The sequence below is a fragment of the Bos indicus genome, chromosome 10 (assembly GCF_029378745.1).
Source record: "Bos indicus isolate NIAB-ARS_2022 breed Sahiwal x Tharparkar chromosome 10, NIAB-ARS_B.indTharparkar_mat_pri_1.0, whole genome shotgun sequence".
In the NCBI taxonomy this organism is placed as follows: Eukaryota; Metazoa; Chordata; class Mammalia; order Artiodactyla; family Bovidae; genus Bos; species Bos indicus.
The window spans coordinates 91,860,831-91,885,015 of NC_091769.1; the positions used below are offsets into that span (position 1 = coordinate 91,860,831).

General features: G+C 40.4%; 1 protein-coding gene across 12 annotated transcripts in view; it reads right to left on the reverse strand.

Annotated features, from left to right (window-relative positions):
• Positions 1–24,185, reverse strand: part of CEP128 (centrosomal protein 128) — a 483,641-nt gene that overhangs the window by 291,968 nt on the left and 167,488 nt on the right. For 11 of the 12 annotated variants that reach the window (XM_070797945.1, XM_070797949.1, XM_070797942.1 and 8 more), the window contains 2 exons: positions 21,021–21,671; positions 14,148–14,312 (listed from right to left, as the gene is read on the reverse strand). In XM_070797945.1, coding sequence (XP_070654046.1) covers positions 14,148–14,312; positions 21,021–21,671 — 816 coding nt within the window. The remainder of the gene's footprint in view (positions 1–14,147; positions 14,313–21,020; positions 21,672–24,185) is intronic. The other variant, XM_070797947.1, reaches the window with a different exon arrangement.

Sequence of the window (24,185 nt, forward strand, 5' to 3'; positions counted from 1 at the left end):
TGTTATAAACTAATGTTACCTCAATGAAAAGTAAATTTTAAAAAAAAAGAGAAAAGAATGTCTCACATAGCAGTCAATCGATAAATCTTTCTGAAACATAAATATCCTTTTATGTTCCAATCATTCCACTAGTGTTTCTTTTTCTTTTTAACTGCATTTTCTGTATGCCAAGCATAGTAGTTTCCAACTATACAGTGAAAAAAAAAATTAAGAAAAAACTAGAATCTCTAAACTTAAATAACTTCTCGTGTTTCAGTAAGTTTGTTTTTGGAATACATTAATTAGTAAAAATCACTGATGGCAAGCACCTTATCACTAGCAGGTTATTATAACAATCAAGGTAAGCTGATGTCACAAAAGTAAACGGCCCGCCAGTGGTAAGAAGTGAATCAGAATAAATCTTGAGGATAGACCCAGTAAGATCTTGTGATGAGTTAAGTACTCATCAGTACATTAAGTATGAGGTCTATCTGTGAGAGAGTAAGATAGTTCTTTATATGTATTTAGAAAGCAAAAGAACACTGTCATTCCTTCTAGAAGATTAAAATCAAAATGCTATTTTTTTAGTTAGATAGACACTTCCTTCCTCTCTGTAAGAAAATGCTTTACAATCTTTCTTTCAAAGGAGGGAAGAAATTATGACTAATAGTATGTAAGAGTAAGAGCTACAGTACTCTCCAACTCTGTGACCTCGTGGACTGTAGCCCACCAGGCTCCTCTGTCTATGAGATTCTTCTGGCAAGAATACTGGAGTGGGATGCCATTTCCTCCTCCAGGGGATCTTCCTGACCCAGTGATCGAACCCATGTCTTTTAAGTCTCCTGCAATGGCAAGCAGGTTCTTTGCCTCTAGCGCCACCTGGGATAACTGAAAACAGTAATGGCATAATTAGAAAACTTGATAGATGATTTGATGCACGTTAAAACTTGAGTGAGAAAGACTTTCCAGTCTATAACCTGGTCTTAGGCAGGCTTGGGAAAGTTATGCATAAAACAGAAGTCCAAAAATGGAAATTCAAACTTAATTTCTGAACCCCATTTAAGGAAATTATTCTTCAGTTCAGTTCAGCTCAGTCACTCAGTCGTGTCTGACTCTGCAATCCCATGAATCGCAGCATGCCAGGCCTCCCTATCCAGCACCAACTCCCAGAGTTTACTCAAACTCATGTTCATTGAGTCTGTGATGCCATCCAGCCATCTCATCCTCTGTCAACCCCTTCTTCTCCTGCTCCCAACCCCTCCCAGCATCAGTCTTTTCCAATGAGTCAACTCTTTGCATGAGGTAGCCAAAGTACTGGACTTTCAGCTTTAGCATCATTCCTTCCAATGAACACCTAGGACTGATATCTTTCAGAATGGACTGGTTGGATCTCCTTGCAGTCCAAGGGACTCTCAAGAGTCTTCTCCAACACCACAGTTCAAAAGCATCAATTCTTTGGCGCTCAGCTTTCTTCACAGTCCAACTCTCACATCCATACATGACCACTTGAAAAACCATAGCCTTGACTAGACGGACTTTTGTTGGCAAAGTAATGTCTCTGCTTTTCAATATGCTATCTAGGTTGGTCATAACCTTCCTTCCAAAGAGTAAGCGTCTTTTAATTTCATGGCTACAATCACCATCTGCAGTGATTTTGGAGCCCCAAAAAATAAAATCTGACACTGTTTCCCCATCTATTTGCCATGAATTGATGGAACCAGATGCCAAGATCTTCGTTTTCTGAATGCTGAGCTTTAAGCCAACTTTTTCACTCTCGTCTTTCACTTTCATCAAGAGGCTTTTTAGTTCCTCTTCACATCTTGCCTCAGGGTTTTTAGTAATTTTTTTTCTAGGAGAATATTGAACAATACAAAAGTCATTGGTAGCACAATCAAGAAGATGTTAGGATACATTCCTAGAAATTAATATTCACAGTTGAAAACAAAAATGCCTCTAAAGGGTATTTTACACATTCATTAAACTTTAGGACCATTTTGTAATTATGACATATTTCTCTTAAGTCAATGCCTGGAAACAAATAACATTTAGTTATTTAAAATCAGCCACTTTTGATGCATTTCTATTTCTGAAACAAAACATGGACAGGAAACAAACAACTAGAGTTTTTTAAATTATGCATCTGGAAGGAACATTGTTTAATTTTCAAAAGAAGAAAATGCACCATTCATCTCCAGAAAAATGTTTATAAACTTACAGTGTCTTTAGAAAACCAACAGAATTTGTTTCTCTGCTCTTTTTCTTTTCCTTACAGGATGCTAAAGTATACATTTATTCCTATGAAAGGCTATAGGGGAAAAAACTGGAAAAATAAATATCCAAATAATATAACTCATGTATACAATAAAAACCTTCTACATATTGGCTTATCATAAATTTAAAGAATATTGCTTGTTCAATATTAAACGAAAAAAATGGACTGAGTCAACAAGCACTTTCAATGGTGATAAAATAAATGCCATGTAAACAAAGCTGGACGTTCACTGTATGAACCTTTCAGGGTCTACGAGGCAAGCTAGGTCTGCTGAGCATCTGGCAGAGCACGGACACACAGGCAGTAGAAACCTTTAGGCGGCCTATTCCTCTTGGCTAATTGACACCCCGCAAGCAACTAATACTATCATTCAGTCTAACTCCTACACTCTGGATATCACTCACAGTTTCACAAGGAAATGAAACCAAACTAGCAATACAGGATTTTAGAGAAAAGTGCTCCAAGGACTTCTTTCTTCTCAAGCTCCTGTAGTTATCAACCACTCAGCAAGTTAAAGATCCATATAGTCAAAGCTATGCTTTTCCCGTAGTCATGTATGGATGTGAGAGTTGGACTATAAAGAAAGTTGAGCACTGAAGAATTGATGCCTTTGAACTGTGGTGTTGGAGAGGACTCTTGAGAATCCCTTGAACTGCAAGGAGATCCAACCAGTCAATCCTAAAAGAAATCAGTCCTGAATGTTCACTGGAAAGACTAATGCAGAAGTTGAAGCTCCAATATTTTGGCCAGCTGATGCAAAGAACTGACTCATTTGAAAAGACCCTGATGCTGGGAAAGATAGAAGGCGGGAGGAGAAGGGGACAACAGAGGATGAGATGGTTGGATGGCATCACTGACTCAATGCACATGAGTTTGAGTAAGCTCCAGGAGTTGGTGATGGACAGGGAAGCCTGGTGTACTACAGTCCATGGGGTCACAACGAGTCGGATACAACTGAGTGACTGAACTGACAGCAAGTTAAAAGATTAAATGCCTCAAAAAGTGAAAGTGTTAGTCACTCAGTCGTGTTCGACTCTCTGTGACCCAATGGACTGTAGCCTGCCAGGCTCCTCTGTCTAGGAGATTTTCCAGGCAAGAATACTGGAAAGGGTTGCTATTTCCTCTTCCAGGGGATCTTCCAGACCCAGGGATCGAAACTACATCTCTTATACCTGCTGCATTGGCAGACAGCTTCTTCACAATTTGAGAGACCAGGGAAGCCCTTCAAAATGACTTGAAATGCCTCAAATTCAAATTCAAATCAGAGGTCATAAAGACACAAACTTGGATGTCACTCCTTAAATTCACTTAAAACCAATCGGTTAGATTGTAAATGGTTGGTAGTGAGTTCACTGCCAATGGGAAAGAAGTAGGAAGAGGCTTCTCCATATTTTCATTTCAGCCTGGGGAAGTGTGAAAGTGTTAGTCACCCAGTCGTGTCCGACCCTGTGACCCTATGAACTGTAGCCCGCCAGGCTGCTTGGTCCATGGAATTCTCCAGGCAAGGATACTGGAGTGGGTTGCCATTCCCTTCACCAAGGGACGAAGGTCTCCCACATTGTGGGCAGATTCTTTACCATCTGAGCCACCAGGGAAGCTGCTTCAGTCTGGGAAGTAGAGACCAAATGTCCTTTCATGCATCTGTGGGTCTTGCCCCTCCCTCCACCACAGCTGGACGTAAGGTCACTCCATCGACGCATTCTAAGCATGTTTCCTAACATCGGGCTGAGTGATTCACACATGGTAACACTCTGGTGTTTCCGTCAATTCTCTGAAAAAGTAAGGACTACTCTGGATTTAACAGCTAACAGGGATTCAGTTAAAAACACTTTACATTTCACACCAGTCAGAATGGCTATGATCCAAAAGTCTACAAATAATAAATGCTGGAGAGGGTGTGGAGAAAAGGGAACCCTCTTACACTGTTGGTGGGAATGCAAACTAGTACAGCCACTATGGAGAACAGTGTGGAGATTCCTTAAAAAACTGGAAATAGAACTGCCTTATGATCCAGCAATCCCACTGCTCGGCATACACACTGAGGAAACCAGAAGGGAAAGAGACACGTGTACCCCAATGTTCATCGCAGCACTGTTTATAATAGCCAGGACATGGAAGCAACCTAGATGTCCATCAGCAGATGAATGGATAAGAAAGCTGTGGTACATATACACAATGGAGTATTACTCAGCCATTAAAAAGAATACATTTGAATCAGTTCTAATGAGGTGGATGAAACTGGAGCCTATTATACAGAGTGAAGTAAGCCAGAAGGAAAAACATCAATACAGTATACTAACGCATATATATGGAATTTAGAAAGATGGTAACAATAACCCGGTGTACGAGACAGCAAAAGAGACACTGATGTATAGAACAGTCTTATGGACTCTGTGGGAGAGGGAGAGGGTGGGAAGATTTGGGAGAATGGCATTGAAACATGTAAAATATCATGTAAGAAACGAGTTGCCAGTCCAGGTTCGATGCACGATACTGGATGCTTGGGGCTAGTGCACTGGGACGACCCAGAGGGATGGTATGGGGAGGGAGGAGGGAGGAGGGTTCAGGATGGGGAACACATGTATACCTGTGGCGGATTCATTTTGATATTTGGCAAAACTAATACAATTATGTAAAGTTTAAAAATAAAATAAAATTAGAAAAAAAAAAAACACTTTACAAATAACAAATGATAAATTTATAATTTTGCCTTCAATTTGACCATTTTATTATTATTTTGTTTTTTTTTTTAATTGGGAGAAACCTGACAGGAAATTACTCATAGTATCCTAGTTAGTGTTTATTTAAAGTGTCTGGTTTAAAGTTTGCCCTCAAATTAATATGTGGAAGTTATAGCTTTAGTCTATTCACACGATATAAAAAAGATAAAGAAAGAGTATAGATTGCCTAAAAATGGCCTAAAGTGTAATCATTAAAATAAATGCTACAAGTCAACAGCTCATTAACTTCTACTTCTTTCTCATACTTGTGGGGGAGAAACAAACAAAAAAACAGAGAATTCTGCCTGCTACTATTAAGGAGTTCTTGGTAAAAAATGTAAAACTGTGATTTTAGCAGAGTGACTATTTTATAGAACAGGTATCTGACAATCATATACATTTTTTCACCTCATGAAAAAGAACAATCCTAAACAGATGGTCAAATTAGAAACAAAACAAAATTAAACAATGCTGATTCATTTTTTCCAGTCACAGATATCTTTTATGTGGAAATATCAGGTTTTAATTTTTCTAAAAAAATTACTGATGACTTCTAATCCAAAATTTATACAGACTAAAAACAAATAAGAAAGGATATGGTAATCTTTTGACTATAATAACAACAAATTTAAATTCAACACTAAAGAAATCAATGAAAAGACAGAAACGTGAGTCATTTTACTGGCAGTAAATAAAGGGGAAAATACAAGAAATCTGTGCTCATATCCTGTTTCCAACACAAGTTGTGCAATGTTGGGCAAGTCACAATACTATGCTCTCAAACTCAGTTTCCAGCTTATGTAAAAATGGCATCATCATTACACTTGCAATCTGAATTATAATGATCTTTTTAAAGATCCACGTTTTATATACGAAAATTATTTCTTAAGTGTTTTTAACCAATACAGCCATAGCTTTAAATTTGTTGCTACATGTCACTTCACAAACGATCTAAATAACAGATTTCATGAGAAGGAACAAAATCACATTTCTGCAAACCCTAATCTATTCAATGCTTACGTTCCTGTGAACTGCAATTGCCTTAGATTGTCTCACAATTCATCTCCTAATTGTTTCATTGCAGCTACTCACATCTCCCGAAAAAACTAATAATAGAAAATGAAGTTAAAGTATAACAATGGAGAAAACCAAGTATCATATCAGTTAGCTAAGCATCCCAGATAGCCTACGAAATCTATAAGCTGATCAGAAATGGTTCTATAGAGACCCTTTTGACTGGAAATCCCTTCATTAGGATTATAAATCCTTCAATTGGGCCCTATTTATCAAGTTCACTGCACTGCTTGGAGAGCAGGAATCTCTGGGATATAAGTCATGGGCTTTTTTTCACTGGGGACATATTTTTGTACTGTTTTCTTGTTTTTATTTCCCCAGACTGGCCAACACACAGACACTTATTGAAGGAAAGGGAAAGGAGGAGTGGGGAAGAGAGGGAGGGAAGGGGAGAGAGAGAGAGGAGGAGAGAATGAACAAACACCTATAGCCACAGGTCACCACATCTTTTATCTACACATAAACAGGTAAGCAGGGCTTCCCAGGTGGTGTGAGTGGTAAAGACTCCGTCTGCCAATGCAGGAGCCACAGGAGACACGGGTTCAATTTCTGGGTCAGGAAGATCCCCTGGAGAAGGAAATGGCAACCCACTCTAGTATTCTTGTCTGGGAAACCCAAGAATGAACAGAGGAGCCTAGCAGGCTACAGTTCATCAGGGCGCAAAAGAGAAGGACATGACTGAGCGACTGAGCACGCACGCAAACATGTGAGCATGTATGCATACACATTCGTATCTCTTCATCCACAACTATTACTTATAAATTACCTACCATATGTCAAGCTCTGTACCTAATCTTGGGGATAGGAAAACAACCATGATGTGGTTCCTCTCTTCAAATAGCAAACATAATTACAAACCCACCCTCCTGTTTGTTCAACAGGAAATGCCAGCTCTTCTCAAGTTGGCTCCTCCTTTGTGGACCATCATCTCAAGTGATTCGACACAGTTCTGGCTCAAAATGTCCAATCAACATAGTTCTGCAGTAAGTCTTATTCCCAGTTCCCTGGCCTGTCGGGAGCTGCGTTAGGCATTACTGACAAAATAGAGGCACGGCCCTAAACCCCCTCCCTTTGTTCCGTAGGCACAGACCCGGAATGAAGGAGTTAGGCTTTGTGATTCTGACTTGTTTTTCCCTTTCCATGGCTGAGTTGACTGAAGAGAATATTAAGGTGCTTATTGTTTTTGAGAGGAGCATGAAAAGGCATAAAGCCTTCTGCAGCTGTTCTCAAAGAATAACTCATAAAGTTAATCACTGACATTTGTTCAAGGACTTTTACAAAAAAGTGTTCCAGGGTGAGCACACAGGCCGCAGCTTGAGGCCATGGGAGGGATTGCTATCTGAGGCCCATTTGTGAGAAAAGTTTATGGCAAAGGAGTTTGCTGAATTTAGGGTTTAGGAATAATTAAAATAGTTAGAAGTTAAAGATTTAATGATTGCTGTAATGTTAGCATATTCTACTATAGCTTATAGAAATTAGGGACTTTAGAGATATTATTAGGTAGAAGCCCTTTCTAAGAAATAGTGAGCTTAGGATACTAGGGGCAAACAGGACTTAGAAAGGTAAGAATTAAACTGAGGAATGTGGTATGCAGCCCAGACATTAGCATGAGTCACAGTGTACTCACAAGGACACATGAGAAAAAGTAGGTAAGAGAATCGCTGAAGAAGGAACTCCTTTTGAGGGGCAACAATGATTTTTGGAGAAAAATAAATCTGGGTCCATGGGAACGAAAAATATCAAGCCTCTGACCTAATGCTTTTGTAAAAGTATAAAAGAAAACCATAAGCTTGAAATAAACAGGCAGTCCAAGAAAACTGAGAGGCTGCCTCAGTTTCTCTCTCGCCAACACCACTCACCCCTTCAGGTTGAATCCCTGGCTGCTGGAGCTGAACTCCGGCACTGGCCCTTAATCCTTAACATATCATAAGTAGTTAATCAATGCTTGCCGATTGGTTTATTGCTTGGCTGATTAACTAGCATCCACTTGGTAACTTAACAATAATAAAATAATGGTAGCTGCTAATTGATAGCTGATCAGGTATCAGACACTCTGCCAAGCACTTTAAATACATTTTCACATTTAACTCCATTAGAATTTACTATTATACTGGTTTTAAGGATGATATAACTGAGACTTTGAGTTTTAAGCAACTTGCCTAATGCCACATGGCTAGAAAATGATTTAAACTGAACGTTCTGTCCATAGCTGTCAACACCTCACTACCTCTGAAAGAGAAAGACCCTATCTGGATATAACTTGATCCAATGAAGTTTTGATTCACAACTAATTATACTAAAAAAAATTAGGTGAACAAAAACAGCTAAGTCAATCAAAAGGATACAACAATCATGTAAACAAAATATATTAAACAAAAGTAAGCCCATAGGCTATGTGTGTATGAGTGTGTGTCTCTGTATTCTTAAGATTATTTACCATTTTAGACTTTAGATATCTTTTCTTTGCATCAGCACCTATTATCAGGACTTGACTATATATTCAATAGTTTTAACAATCGAAAGGGATATTGCTTTTAATGATCCCACTATAAACTTTCAACTTCAGACCTGCATCTTATCCCCAGCATCCAGCAATGCCTCCCACATACTAGATGCTCAATATATAGCAAAGGACTACAGGAATCCCCAATTATCTGAGGGATACATTCCAAGACCCCACCAGGGGATACCTGAAACTGCAGACAGTACCAAATCCTTTACATGTTTTTCCTACACATCCATCAGTTCAGTCGCTCAGTTGTGCCCGACTCTTTGCGACCCCATGGACTGCAGCACTCCAGGTCTCCCTGTCCTTCACCATCTCCCAGAGCTTACTCAAACTCATGTCCATTGAGTTGGTGATGCCATCCAACCATCTCATCCTCTGTTGTCCCGTTCTCCTCCTGCCTTCAGTCTTCCTCAAGATCACGGTCTTTTCCAATGAGTCAGCTCTTCCCATCATGTGGCCAAAGTATTGGAGCTTCAGCATCAGTCCCTCCGATGAATATTCAGGGTTGATTTCCTTTAAGATTGACTGGTTTGATCTCCTTGCAGATCAAGGGACTCTCAAGAGACTTCTCTGGCACCACAGTTCAAAAGCATCGATTCTTCAGCACTCAGCCTTCTTTATGGTCCAGCTCTCACATCCCACACACGACCACTAGAAAACCCAGAGCTGTGACTATACAGACCTTTGTCAGAAAAGTGATGTCTCTGCTTTGTGAGCAGAGTGATGATGCTCTACACATACATACCTATAATAAAGTTTAACTTATAAACCAGCACAGTAAGAGATTACCAATAGTAACTAATAATGAAATAGGACAACTGTAATGATCCACTGTAATAAAAGTTATATGAAGGTGGTCTCTTTATCAAAATATCTTACTGTACCATATTCACCACACTTCTGGTGAGGATATGAGACATTAAAATGCCTACATGATGAGACAGCGTTAAGCTACTACTGACCTTCTGATAATATCTCAGAAGGAGGATCTCACATGCTTTGGGTGATTCTGGGCCATCAAGCCATGATGATGTGGCTGGTCGGATGTTAGCAGCAGATTGAGATAAGAGGGCATCCCAGGTGGAAAAAAGTGGAACAGAGGAAGATTTCACCATGTTACTCAGAATAATGTGCAATTTAAAACTTCCGAATTATTTCTAGAATTTTCCAGTTAATCTTTCTGCACCGCAATTGGTCCAAAATTGGTAATTTCAGTAATCTGCTGTGGCAGGTAACTGAAATTGTGGACAGGGAAACCACTAAGGGAGGCTGGGGAGAATCTACTATACAACCACTAACTCCAGAAACTGTCGACTGAAAAAAACGTACAACATAAGAGTTAAGCTTTATCTGGGGCAAATGGAGGGCTGCAGCCTGGGAAACAGCACCTCAGAGAGCTCTGGGCAACTGCTCCAAAGAGGTAGGGGGCAAAGTCAATACATAGCTGGTTCTGGTGGTGAACACGGAGTTCATGCAATCAAACACTGATCTTTGCAAAGCCTTTCTGCTAGTCACAAGGAGCTGATGTCACCATCAAAGGATTTACGGCTTTTCTAGATATGAGCAGGTATAAGGATTGGGTTCATAAAATCAGCTCCTGAAAATATCTAACTCTCTGGAGACCTGTTCTGCCAGTTTTCCCAGAGCACAGCGTGTCGCCTCCCTGATCTCTACCTTGAAGTGCCTTAGGGAGGTATTGAAAGTCAGCAGCCAGAGCAGCACATGATTTAATCCTTACAGAGGAAGATGGCAAGGGCAGGTGACAATTTAAAGTTGACAAAAACTCTGTTCTAAGGTAAATGTTCTATGTATTTACTTATTTATTTAATTTTGCCTGTGCCATAGGGCATGCAGGATCTTAGTTTCTCAACCAGGGATCCCTTGCAGGGAAGAACGAAGTCTTAACCACTGGACCACAAGGGAAGTCTCAAATGTTCCATTTATATGAATGCACGATACTGCATATATATCTGGAACATCACAAATATAATAGTGAAGAAACATTTATTCTAAGCAGAATAAGGTAACCTTTACACTTTCAATGTATCAAAAACTTCTCTACTATTTCCTAAATGCAAATAACTAAATATATAACATGTTAATACAACTTTCTGGCTACATTTTAATTATGAAAAACTTGGAAAATTAAGCATTATCTCCAAAGCAACTATACCCTGAAAACAGATACATTAAATATTTGTGAACATTAGACATAATGAAAACAAAGTGTGACGTAAGAGCTAAACTACAACAACTGTCAAGGTTGTAGGCCTAAATTTAGCAACTTAAGCACATTTAATCATAAACACAAAGTTTACTTAAGTTTTATTTCCTTGATTTTAACAATTACTAGAAAGGTAAATGTATATACAGAAATGACAGAGGAAAAGAAGAGCAAAGCATGAAAGTTTCTTCTAGAGGTTTATGTGGAGTTTTATGACACCCTACGCCTTGATAATTCCTTTATTACAGATGTTAGTTTGTAACACTTATCAAGAATAGGATTCATCTGGCCCAGTCTATCCTGCCCTATCCTATTATCCAAATGCTAAGAGTCCTTTCTCTATTTGACTTGTATCACACTGGAAGGCAAATCCTTTCAAGAAGCTGGTAAAGACACAGGGATGGTTGGATGGCATCACCAACTCAATGGACACGAATTTGAGTAAACTCTGGGAGTTGGTGATGGACAGGGAGGCCTGGCATGCTGCAGTCCATGGGGTTGCAGAGTCGGACACGACTGAGCAACTGAACTGAACTGAAAGACACAGAACACAAGTTTAAATATTCTATCTTCTATTCTTAGTTGACACTTTGTCACAAAAGTAGTGACTTGCTGAAAGTCCACAGTATTCTACCCTATGCCTGATGCATAGTGTGCATGCATGCTAAGTCGCTTCAGTTGTGTCTGACTCTTTGCGACCCTGCATGAGGAGAAGGGGGCGACAGAGGATGAGGTAGTTGGATGTGATCACCGACTCAATAAGCCTGAGTTTAAGCAACTCCAGGAGACGGTGAAGGACAGGGAAGCTTTGCGTACTACAGTCCATGGGGTCACAACAGTCAGATACAAGTGCGTGACTGAACAACAACATGGACTGTAGCCCACCAGGCTCCTCTGTCCATGGCATTCTCCAGGCAGGAACACTGGAGGCGGTAGCCATGCCCTCCTCCAGGGGATCTTCCCGACCCAGAGATCGAACCTGTGTCTCTAATGTTCCCTGCATTGCCAGGCGGCTTCTTTACCACTCAGTTCAGTTCAGTCACTCAGTCGTGTCCGACTCTCTACGACCCCATAAGTCGCAGCACGCCAGGCCTCCCTGTCCATCACCAACTCCTGGAGTTGACTCAAACTCACGTCCATCGAGTCAGTGATGCCATCCAGCCATCTCATCCTCTGTCATCCCCTTTCCCTCCTGCCCCCAATTCCCCCCAGAATCAAAGTCTTTTCCAATGAGTCAACTTTTCACATGAGGTGGCCAAAGTACTGGAGTTTCAGCTTTAGCATCATACCTTCCAAAGAACACCCAGGACTGATCTCCTTCAGAATGGACTGGTTGGATCTCCTTGCAGTCCAAGGGACTCTCAAGAGTCTTCTCCAACACCACAGTTCAAAAGCATCAATTCTTCGGCACTCAGCTTTCTGCACAGTCCAACTCTCACATCCATACATGACCACTGGAAAAACCAGTGGTCTTGACTAGATGGACCTTTGTTGGCAAAGTAATGTCTCTGCTTTTGAATATGCAATCTAGGTTGGTCATAACTTTTCTTCCAAGGCATAAGCCTCTTTTAATTTCATGGCTGCAGTCACCATCCACAGTGATTGTGGAGCCCAAAAAAATAAAGTCTGACACTGTTTCCCCATCTATTTCCCATGAAGTGATGGGACCAGATGCCATGATCTTCGTTTTCTGAATGTTGAGCTTTAAGCCAACTTTTTCACTCTCCACTTTCACTTTCATCAAGAGGCTTTTTAGTCCCTCTTCACTTTCTGCCATAAGGGTGGTAAAATCTGTATATCTGAGCTTATTGATATCTCTCCCGGCAATCTTGATTCCAGCTTGTGCTTCTTCCAGCCCAGTGTTTCTCATGATGAGTCTGCATATAAGTTAAATAAGCAGGGTGACAATATACAGCCTTGACATACTCCTTTTCCTATTTGGAACCAGTCTATTGTTCCATGTCCAGTTCTAACTGTTGTTTCCTGATCTGCATATAGGTTTCTCAAGAGGCAGGTCAGGTGCTCTGGTATTCCCATCTCTTTCAGAATGTTCCACAGTTTATTGTGATCCACACAGTCAAAGGCTTTGGCATAGTCAATAAAGCAGAAATAGATGTTTTTCTGGAACTCTCTTGCTTTTTCCATGATCCAGCAGATGTTGGCAATTTCATCTCTGGTTCCTCTGCCTTTTCTAAAACCAGCTTGAACATCTGGAAGTTCACGGTTCACATATTGCTGAAGCCTGGCTTGGAGAATTTTGAGCATTACTTTACTAGCATGTGAGATGAGTCCAATTGTGCGGTAGTTTGAGCATTCTTTGGCATTGCCTTTCTGTGGGATTGGAACGAAAACTGACCTTTTCCAGTCCTGTGGCCACTGCTGAGTTTTCCAAATTTGCTGGCATATTGAGTGCAGCATTTTCACAGCATCATCTTTCAGGATTTGAAACAGCTCAACTGGAATTCCATCACCTCCACTAGCTTTGTTCGTAGTGATGCTTTGTAAGGCCCACTTGACTTCACATTCCAGGATGTCTGGCTCTAGGTGAGTGATTACACCATCGTGATTATCTGGGTCGTGAAGATCTTTTTTGTACAGTTCTTCTGTGTATTCTTGCCACCTCTTCTTAATATCTTCTGCTTCTGTTAGGTCCATATCATTTCTGTCCTTGATTGAGCCCATCTTTGCATGAAATGTTCCCTTGGTATCTCGTATTTTCTTGAAGAGATCTCTAGTCTTTCCCATTTTGTCTTTACCACTAGTGCTACCTGAAAAGCCCCGATATACAGCAGATACACCCCAAATTTTACAGAGCTACTGATAGGAAAGTAATGAGTCTGTTGGTAATGTTCCAGGCTACCAACCTTCTTAAGCTTCAGTCTCTGTAACTTCAAAAATGAGCCTAATAGTATCAATTTCATAAAATGACTATGAGCATGAAGAGTGCCTAGTACACAATGACCACTTAACCATTACATATTTTATTTTGAACCATGGTTTCCTCTTGGGTTAAAGGGATCAATAAAATCTAACTCAAAGAGTTGTGTGAATTAAATGAGCACACATAAATCAATCTGTTGGCATAAATGCTTGCCATAGAGTAGGTCTTCAATAAACCATAACTCCTTTCTTTGCTACCTTGCCTATAAATACCTATTTTAAGATCCATTAGAAATTTAAAATAAAACGTATTAGAAGGTTACTTGTTATTGAAAGAATAAAAATCACAGCATCCTAATAAACTTCTATGACTGTATCTGGCACTGATACAACTTTTCTATGAAAGCTGAAAATTAGCATTTATTAACTTCTATGTTCTAGAAGAAATGCAAATAAGCCTTTTCAATTCGAATCCATCCACATGTTTACCTTTTCTTCTAGTTCATCCTTCAAACACTGGTATTTTAGCTTCAATTTTTTGTTCTCATTTGCATTCTGGGTTAATTCCTCTGTCAGCCTGTCATACTGTGATTTCAGCTTCTCCAGCTGGCAACGCTGCACTTGTGCCATATTCTTATCTTCTAAGCTTTCTGCCTGAGGAAAAAAGGAGAAAAGACAAAGTCCACTGGCCGCAGCCAAACTGTACACGAGACAAGTCCCGTGTTGCATCAGTGGGCAAACACCGGGAGGTTTTGCTACTTCTGAGCCTTCCCACGTAGACAGACACGCAAAGAAACATCCTTTCCATGTGCCAAGCCCTGTGTAGCGCTAACTGGGCAACCAAGTAAGTGCAAGGTACTGCACTAGGTGCTGAAGGTAACAGACATGAACCATAAAAGACAGAGATGCAACAATCAAGTCTGACAACGATGAATAAGAAGTTCTTAATAAAGGTGTAAGCAGGGGTCTGTAACCCAAAGAAGGGACATTACCTGCCGAGAAATGCCCCCACAAGGACACACTGTGGCATATCACTGCCTGATCAGTTTCCTTTTCTATAAGAGGAGCGTCACAGTGTTCCTTTTCAAGCTACCTCCTCGTCTTCTGTGAAAGAATTGTGTGCTTTTTTGTGCAATGTAATTATGAATAGCACTCTTGTGGGGTTAGAAAGATTATGAATTGCAGCAGTGAAAAAACTATAAACAACTAAGTATGTAAAAGAGGTTTACCAGGGATTATTTCAGTACTAATAATGCAATAACGTGCCTGGTTTTCATTTATTATTTGAAATATAACCAGAATCAGCTTTAAAAAAAAAATTAGTAATTTCCTAATATTACAGGAATAATGTGTGGAGGGGATTCAACAAAGATTTGCCAGGTATGTGAACTTAAATACCTTTGAAAGGACAACAGTGAGGATGCTGACTCTATGTCAGGCATGGCATTAAGACCTTTTTGTATTGCTTTTCCTCATTTCATCCTCACCACAACCTGCCCAGAGAGATATTATTACTGTCTCCTTTTTTGAAACTCGAGCAGAACAACACTAATGATTCTCCCAAGGGGATGCAGTGACCATAACACAGCCAGGATTTGAACCCAGAAATTCTCTCTGCTGCCCATGTTTTCAGCTGCTCTGCCTTACCACCTTTAAAAGGTACATACATCATAAGGTTTGAAAAACCAGCTGGGTGCACTTGCAACGCGGTTAGTACTAGTTACGGCCACCAGTTACTGACAGCCTGCAAGCACCTACATAGAATCTGTTTAAAATACATTTCAATGCCTCAAATATATTTGCTTCTTTCCTTTGTACACATTTACTGTATGGATTTAATTAGGTACACGGGAACATAATCATGGGAAGTAGTTTCCCGAAGGGAAGACGTTGTGTGAGTTTCAGACAAAATCTCCATCTTATTCACCCAACAAAATTCAGCGAAGACCTGATGCCACTCTGAGTTAACAAAAGAACTGATCTTTTTTTAAATTAGGAATCCTGTATTCACTATCCAAAAATAAATTTTCAAAATAGAGTCTCCCACCAGGAAAACTGTTCCATTATGATTTTAAGCTTCAGCAGAATGCCTGGCTGTTCTTTGTGTCTTATAGAGAGCACGGGTATAGACGGTCTTGCCCTAAGGCCAGTGGTGAGCTGGGCCAGCTCACAGAGACTCTCAGGGAGCCACTGTGTTCAGCTCCCAACTCTGTGTCCAGTGATGATGTTTGATAGCTTGAAACCAGTCAAAAGGGGGCTCTTAAATCACTGAACTTGGCAAATGCTACAGATCAGGGCTCCCTTCTTTGCCCCCGGAGAACTCGTTTTAGAACATTTACCAGAACACTAATGCCTAGGTTTGACGAAGAACTTACTTCTTTTGGTGGTCTCATTATTATGCTTACATTTCATTTTAGGGTTTACACAGTGATGTCACTCACAAAAACCCTGAGAGAGAGAAAGACGTGACTGTTCCTGTTCTACTGATGAAGTACAAAGAGGTTAAGTAACTTGACAAAGATCATATAGCCAGCAAATCGCAAAAATACACAACTCTACTCTTGGTCTTCTGATCCCAGTAAGGCTCTACAAAATTATCTTTGTTGAAATCATCTTGAGGTGATAACAGCCTTCAAATAACCTTAAAAGAGTCTTCAGATATTAAGAGCAGCAAGAACATTTCATTATAATATTTTACATTTAAATTCAAAAAATAGGCATGAGAAGGGTGGGTCTTGATGGGGAAAAATATATAATTTGTGCAGAGAAAAAAAAATGGGTAATGTATCAGCACTTACTAGACTCAGAAAAAGTGATAAATTAAGGTGAAGCCAAAAGAGAAATACAACATTTACAGAGCTATTTATCTATAGCCCTCTTGTACATAACTCGACATATTAAATTTTTGATGATGACCACTGCTATCAACTATTTTTAATAATATAAATGAGTCAAAAGTACAGGATTATATTAATAAAACAGCATGAGGTGGGGTTGTCCCTCATGGGTGATTTCGGTTTAAGAGAACAGGACTGAGTTCTCACAATCCCTGGTCTCCTTTTAAGCACATATGCTGCTGCTCTTGTACCACATTAAAGAGTGACTATAAAATCCCTCATCTTAGTCTTCCAAATTAAAAACAAACTAACTAAAAAAAATCTAAGCAGCTAATACCTGCTGCCTGTCCCTCTGGAGAGGTATGAATACACCCCAAACACACCAAAATATAAGGCAGCCTAAATGGACGGTACTAGTGGTAGCCACAGACCGCTATGGAAACAGAGGAGCAAGAGATTTATCTCAACCTCAGTTGAGATATAGCTATCTTTAGTGAATCCATAAGAGAGGTAAAAAATTAACTGGGCCTTGAAAGGTTAGGCACCCCTTTTCCTCCTGCAGACTGGGGGAAAGACAATCTGGACGAAGAGCAGGCAGTGAGAAGTCGGTGCAGGAAATGGTTTTCCGTTTGTATGAGGCCAGATGGGGAACAGAAAAAGGCTCCAAGTGTGAACAGCTCAGGTGGGACCACATCAGGGAAGACTGGACTAGATCTGAGACTTTGTTACTGAGATACTAATGGGTTTTGAAGGTTTCTGAGCAGGAAGTGATACCCTTGGCTCAGCGTTCTGAAAGAGGCAACACAGGTGGTATCTGAAGGCTGAAAGGGAGGAGTTGGGGGTAGAATGAGGGACTAAGGGGGAAGTAGGGAGGCTCCTCAGAGCTGTGTCTCACGTCTCCACAGTCCAAATCAGCAGGTTGAAGTCCACTTGCTACTATGATGCATGCTATATTGTTCATACGCCAAGGCGTCCCGGGGCAAATGCAGTTTCTGTCAAGCAGGCTGTACCTCCTGACTTCACCTCCCTCTCAAGAAAGTATGTTTTCAATACAATGTGAGAATGATGTTTTTACACAGATGATCTTAAATCTGCAAGGGCTGATTAAATTATTACTAACTCCTGCTGGAATGCATGTTTATCACACAACTACATAGTGATGATGAGAATATGAAATATGTCAGTAATACCAACAAGAAAAAGAGGGTGCAGTTTCAACATTGCCAGAAAAACCTAAAGTTCCTTGAAAGAACCATTTCTCAATTCATGACCTAACAAATCATGACATACACATCCTCATGCAAAAACGCTGCCTTCCATTGAGATTCACACTATTTCGACTCTGCCTTCCTGGTTAGCGGTAGCCAACCGACCAGTCATCCTCTTCACTGACGTTTTTGGCGTGTGACCCATTAACACCTTCGCAACAGCATCATGAACACCCAAATATCTACCCAACAAACTAACATCAAAGTTATTTGACCCATTCGCTTCCAACCACCTTCACCCACATTCCACAATGGCAACTCACTGCATTACCACTCGCCTGGACCTCAACTCGGAAAATCTAAGCTCCAGTCGAGGAACTGCTACCAAACAAGCAGCCTGTGGTCATCGATTCCTTTCCCTCCACTCTCTGGTTCCCTTGTCCGTGACACTTCTTCAGTGGTAGCCACGCGGGAGCACATTACCTGCTCCCAGACTGGCCTCGCGCGGTTGGTACCAGCCTTCACCACCACGAACAACTCACTGCACAGCCGCTGTACTCAAGATTCATATCAACAACCCGAGTCCATCCCTATCAACCTTCCCTAGCTTACTGAGCTCTTTCAGAACCTTCAGAGGAAGACACGCCCTGTCTCCTGCTGAAATCTACCCACTCTGTTATTAGTCCACCGCCGCCGCCAAGTCGCTTCAGTCGTGTCCGACTCTGTGCGACCCCACTGACTGCAGCCTATCAGGCTTCTCTGTCCATGGGATTCTCCAGGCAAGAACACTGGAGTGGGTTGCCATTTCCTTCTCCGTTATTGGTCCAGCCCCTCACATCTCCCCACAGACCTTCTCCCCCAAGTTGTGACAAATGGAACGAACACATTTAGTTCATCTTTTAGCCTGTCTGCTGCACTGATACTCATGACTATACTCTTCTGAAATGTCCTCCTTAGGTTTACAAGACACCATTCTCTTCTGGTTCTCCTCCTGTGTCGCATGTGGTTCTGTGTTCTGTATTTCCTAGGAACTCTTTCTCAGTTTGCTCGATTCTTCCCTTAAACAGTGGTGTTCTAGAATTTCATCCTCTTATTTCTCCTTGCATAATGTCATCCAAACCCTGTGATTTCAACTACCAACAATGGGTTACTGGCTCCCAAACATCTAACTTGAATCTCAACTTACTCCTCAACTTCTAACCCACTACGTAGTAAACCGTTCCACCTAGACTTTCATGATTAAGTTTAAGGTCTCTTCACCTAACTCACAACATGCTAAGAAGCTGGATTTGACATTACTCTCTCCAAATATGTTGCTCTGTCTATATTATCCATCTGGACAAACAGCTTCATTATCCAACTAGTCACCCAAAACTAAAGCTAGCCAGTCTAGAGTCTAAATCTTTTCCAGTACAGCAATGTAGTTAAGAACTCAAGTATCTGACTACCTTAGTTCAAGCCCTACCTCCATTACTCTCCAGTGTAAGATCTTGGAAAAGTTACTTCTCACGTCTGAATTTCTTCATTGGAGAGAAATTAACATCACACAATCTACAGAGATGATGTATTAAATGAGTAATACAGATAAAGTTCTTACAGTAATAAAACCAGCACAACCTAAGTGCTGAAAAAAATGTCTGCTAGTATTATTATTGTCACAACCAACCAATCAATATATGATATGTATTTTATTTTCTATATATGTATTCATATATATATATGTGTGTGTGTGTGTATATATTTATATATATATATTATATATATGCTGCTGCTAAGTCACTTCAGTCATGTCCGACTCTGTGAAACCCCATAGACGGCAGCCCACCAGGCTTCCCCATCCCTGGGATTCTCTAGGCAAGAACACTGGAGTGGGTTGCCATTTCTTCTCCAGTGCATGACAGTGAAAATGAAGTCTCTCAGTTGTGTCCAACTCCTAGCGACCCCATGGACTGTAGCCTACCAGGCTGCTCCATCCATGGGATTTCCAGGCAAGAGTACTGGAGTGGGTTGCCATTGCCTTCTCCGATATATATATATAAATATGTGTATTCTCTTCTCCAGATCTCTGATTCTGCTTTTGCTTATGGACTCACCAACACTGAAAGACTGTTATGCCATACTTCACTAATATCAAAAGATACAGTTTTTTCACATTTTACCTTCTCTGCCTCCGGATGTTATCTTACAGTTGACAGCATGTCACATTTTCATAGGCGTTAATTTGTTTTCCTAAGCACAGAGCAATCATCCACCTTACAAATGACAGTGTCTTAGGCTACATGAAATAGAATGCAGGCCTCTTACCTATTTCTTCCAGCTTCACATTCTGCTCTGCCCACCCCAACTTAAATAACTCCAAATTCACTACTGCCAGTAGACTAAACAGGACTAAAGAAAAATTAATAAATTAGCTGAAAACATTCTACAAGTGCAGCTTAATTATAGTTAATAATTTCATCTTTATCACAAGCATTTTTATGGTAGTTGCATTTCAAGGAATTTTGAGAAAAAATATAATTAATCTTTACAGATTTATGCATGTATTCACCTATTCAATAAGATATTTTTAATGTTCCAGGAACTGGGCACTAGGGATATAGTTGTAAACAAGAGTCAAATCCCAATCCTCATGGAATTCTCATACTAATAAAAGGAGATTAAAAAATAAATAGTATGAAATCTATATCATATGATGATGCATAACTAAAGCAGGAAGGGGGGATAGATTTATCACACTCCTGACAATCATGTTATGAGATGACTCCCCTGCATGTGATAACTGCTAATATAATGATATATACATCTTTGAAATACTTCCTCAAATCCAAGATCTCAATTACGCATTTACCCAGGCAATTCTGACTTGGAAAAGAAGGGGTAAATCTCAAAAAGCCTTGGGTTTGCAAAACCCACAGGCCAATCCTCTTTAGTTACCATGCTAATAGGGGCCATGGTTACAGCTTCTATGGCCTTGACAAGTCTTTGCCTTTTATATTTTAGAAGATCATAAATGTTGAATGTGGGCACATTTCAGGCCCATGACTCACTGCCACCTCTGTCTGCCTTTCCTGAACTCCCCGAACAGCTAACCATTCTTTTTAAAGGGTTTCAGTCCTCTGCAATAGGTGCTCCCAGGTGGCCGCTATAACTCATTTCAACCTGGCCGAACAGGCACGAATACGCCTCTTTATTGTTAGTTTTATCTCCCCTTCAGTGCTTGGGAATACAGAACGATCTCTAAAAGTTTACGCTTTATTAACTTCATGAGCCACCAGAAAATTTCCTCCAGTATCATCAGGATAACTCAGCGCAGGTACCTTCAGGGTCCTAATATGATTCTCAGCCTCACTCTTTTCCTTCTTGAAGTGCTTCATCAGCTCCTGGATATTGTGTTCGTGTTTTGTTTTCACACTCTGCAATGACGATGTGAGATCTTCCAGCTCCCGCTGATGAACATCTCTTTCGAGCTTTAACTGACTAATGATTGTAGCTGTTTCCTCATCTTTAGATTTCGCTTGTGTCCTGAGGTCAGAAAGGTTCTTGAGGACCTCTTTCCTGGCTCTCTGTTCCTCCGCCAATTTATTTGCGAGGTCTGCCCGGATGGCACTCAAGTCCTTGATGGCCTCTTGCATCTCAAGAAGTTGAGCTTTGTCCTTGGCCTGGCTCTCCTTCAGCTCTGCAATCTGTTCCTCCAGGTGAGCTTTCTCAGCTTTCAACTGGCTTTGAATCTGATTCTGTTTTTTCAATTCACCTTCTAGCCTATGGATGGTATCCAGGGAATCCTTGACTTCCAGTTCAAGATCAGCTTGATGAGACTTCACATCACTTAGCTTCTGCTCCTTACAATGAAGCTCCTCCTCTTGAAGGGCACGCTTGGTCAGCACATCATTCAATTCCTTTCGGAGATTCTCTATTTGTTGCAGCGCTGCATAAAGCTGGCTTTTCAGTTCATCCTTTTCTTTTAGAATCTATCAGATTAGGAACAGAAAGCAAAAATTACTGTAAAATTCACCATATACACCGCCAGAAAACAAAATAAAGTTTAAGCCACAAGGAGAAGAAAATTTCATAAAATAATACTTTGTATTTTTTCTGGTTTTAAATAAAAAATATTTTTTAGGCTAGAAAAAGGCAGAAAAATACAATTGCTCTGAAGTAGTACCACACTGAGATATATGTTTCAGATTTTCATCACCAAAATGCATCAATCCATGATCATGAATAATTACTTAAAGGTAAGATAAAATTGAGCAGAAGAATGGGAAAAAAAGACTCCAGTTATTATTTACCAGAGATTAAAATAATACAATGTTACTTAAAATAACAATGATTTGCATTTCAATGGCACACTTTTCAAAAGGAGAAACCTCAAAACAGATAGGGAAGATAATGTGAAGAAGAATGTAGATACAGAAAGGTTTTGGTACAATCAGTCACTGTTAATCAAATAACGTGATTTGATTAGTGACAAGAAACACACCAGTATGTAATGCAGAGGTCTTTAAGTTAAAGGTAGAAATAAGGTTAATTTAAGAGTTGGAAAGGTTGGGAAGGGACTCATGAGAAAAGTCAAAGGACCAAAAGGCCATCACCCTCTGCCAGCCTCTTTGGGGGTTAGGGCTATTGCTCAGGGACAAAGGCCAAGAACTAACCCTTTAATCCTCACAGTCCATCGATGCAAATGAAAAAGCCAACAGCTAAGGCAGCTGAAACTGTCCCCTCTCCCCCAACACTGACACCAATAGCATCTCCGTACTTGTTTACTGATGCCTACCATAGTTTGAACCCAGGAAAAAAAAAAAAAATTAAGATTCTCATTTTAGAATTAGAAATGAGTTAAAATGCAAATACTTTAAGACATTTTTATACTTTATATTTTGCACCTCAGTGTGAAACAATTCATGATAAAATAAGTCCATCACTTCAAAAAAATGGTCTCCTCAAATTTCTAACAGGGAGAAAGAGCATGAAGCTAACATGAGAAATAATAAAAGGGAGTGATTAAGCAGCTGAGCTCTGTCCAGGAGAACTGGATTCTCAGCCCAGGCATAAGTAGTTCTATGGCCTTAAAGAAATTGTTTATCTTTATAAAGATAATAAAAGCTACATCATAGGGCTGTGATGAAGACAACTGGGAAGGGGGAAGTAAAGAGAGGGGGTGGGATTTAAGTTTAAGGAGAAACCAGGAGTCTCCAGGAGGTACTTATGCAAGACAGTGATCAAAACTGTGAAGAGAGGGGTTCACTGATAAACTATTGTTCCAGATTGAAAAGTCTCTAGAACACAGGGGAAAGAGTTCACTTCAGAGAATTTAAGGCAGGAAAAATGGCTAGAAATAATCATAAGCCTAAGGGCGGATGTTGGAGAAGAAAATGGCAACCCACTCCAGTATTCTTGTCTGAGAAATCCCATGGACAGAGGAGCCTGGTGGGCTATAGTCCAGGGGGTCGAAAAAGAGCTGGACATGACTGAGTGGCTAAACAAGGGCAGATGTATTCTTTTTCTATTGCAGTGTAACAAATTCCAACAAATTCCATGGCTTAAAACAACACCACCCATATATTATCTCACTGTTTCCATAGATTGTCAATCCTGGCAAGCAATTCTGCCTTCCATCTCCTGATGCTAAAATCAAGGTGTCAGCTAACCTGGGCTCTTATCTGGAGGCTCTGAGGGAGAATCTACTTCCAAGCTCATTCATGGTGTTGGCAAAATTTAGTTCTGTGCCCCTAGGACATGGGTCCCTGTTACCTTTGCTAGCTTTGGGCCAGCTGTTTTTCTGAGCTTCTAAAAGCCACTCACACTCCGTGGCTTATGGACTCCTCTGTCTCTGAAGCCAGTGACATTCCATACGGAATCCTTCTCAAGTTTTGAATCCCTCTGACTTCCCCTTTTCCCAACAATCAGAAAGATTTATCTGCTTTGAAGGGCTCCTGAGATTAGACTAGGCCCATTCAGACAATCTCCTAATCTTAAAATCAACCGTGCCATACAACATCATCATGGTACTGATATTTCATCCATATTCTCAGCTTCCAGAAACTAGGCTGAGGTATCTTTGGGAGGTCACTCTATGCACCACATTAAAGAAGACAAAACTGACAGAATCCAGCGTTGGCTGTAAGGCTAACATAAGGAGGGACCTGAGAATAGGGGAGGCGGCTCAAATATAGTGATTGACCTTTGGAACAGATAACATAGGCCCCTGACCTTGAGTTAAGAGACTTCCATGCAGCCCTGAAGATTATCAGTAAAAATCGTGTACTCAAGATGAAGTTGTAGCAGGTAAAACGTCTTTGATTGCAAAATACTGTATTTATTTTTGTCACATGATGGAAAGAGCAGAGATGGGGTGTTTCAAGATGAGTCCTTCAAAGCTCAGACTCTACCACCTCCACAACTCTCCAGGTTTCGCCTGCACCTTCAGGTTCCAAGCGTTACATCAATTCAGGACAGCAGTGACAGCCTTAGAGCAGTCACAG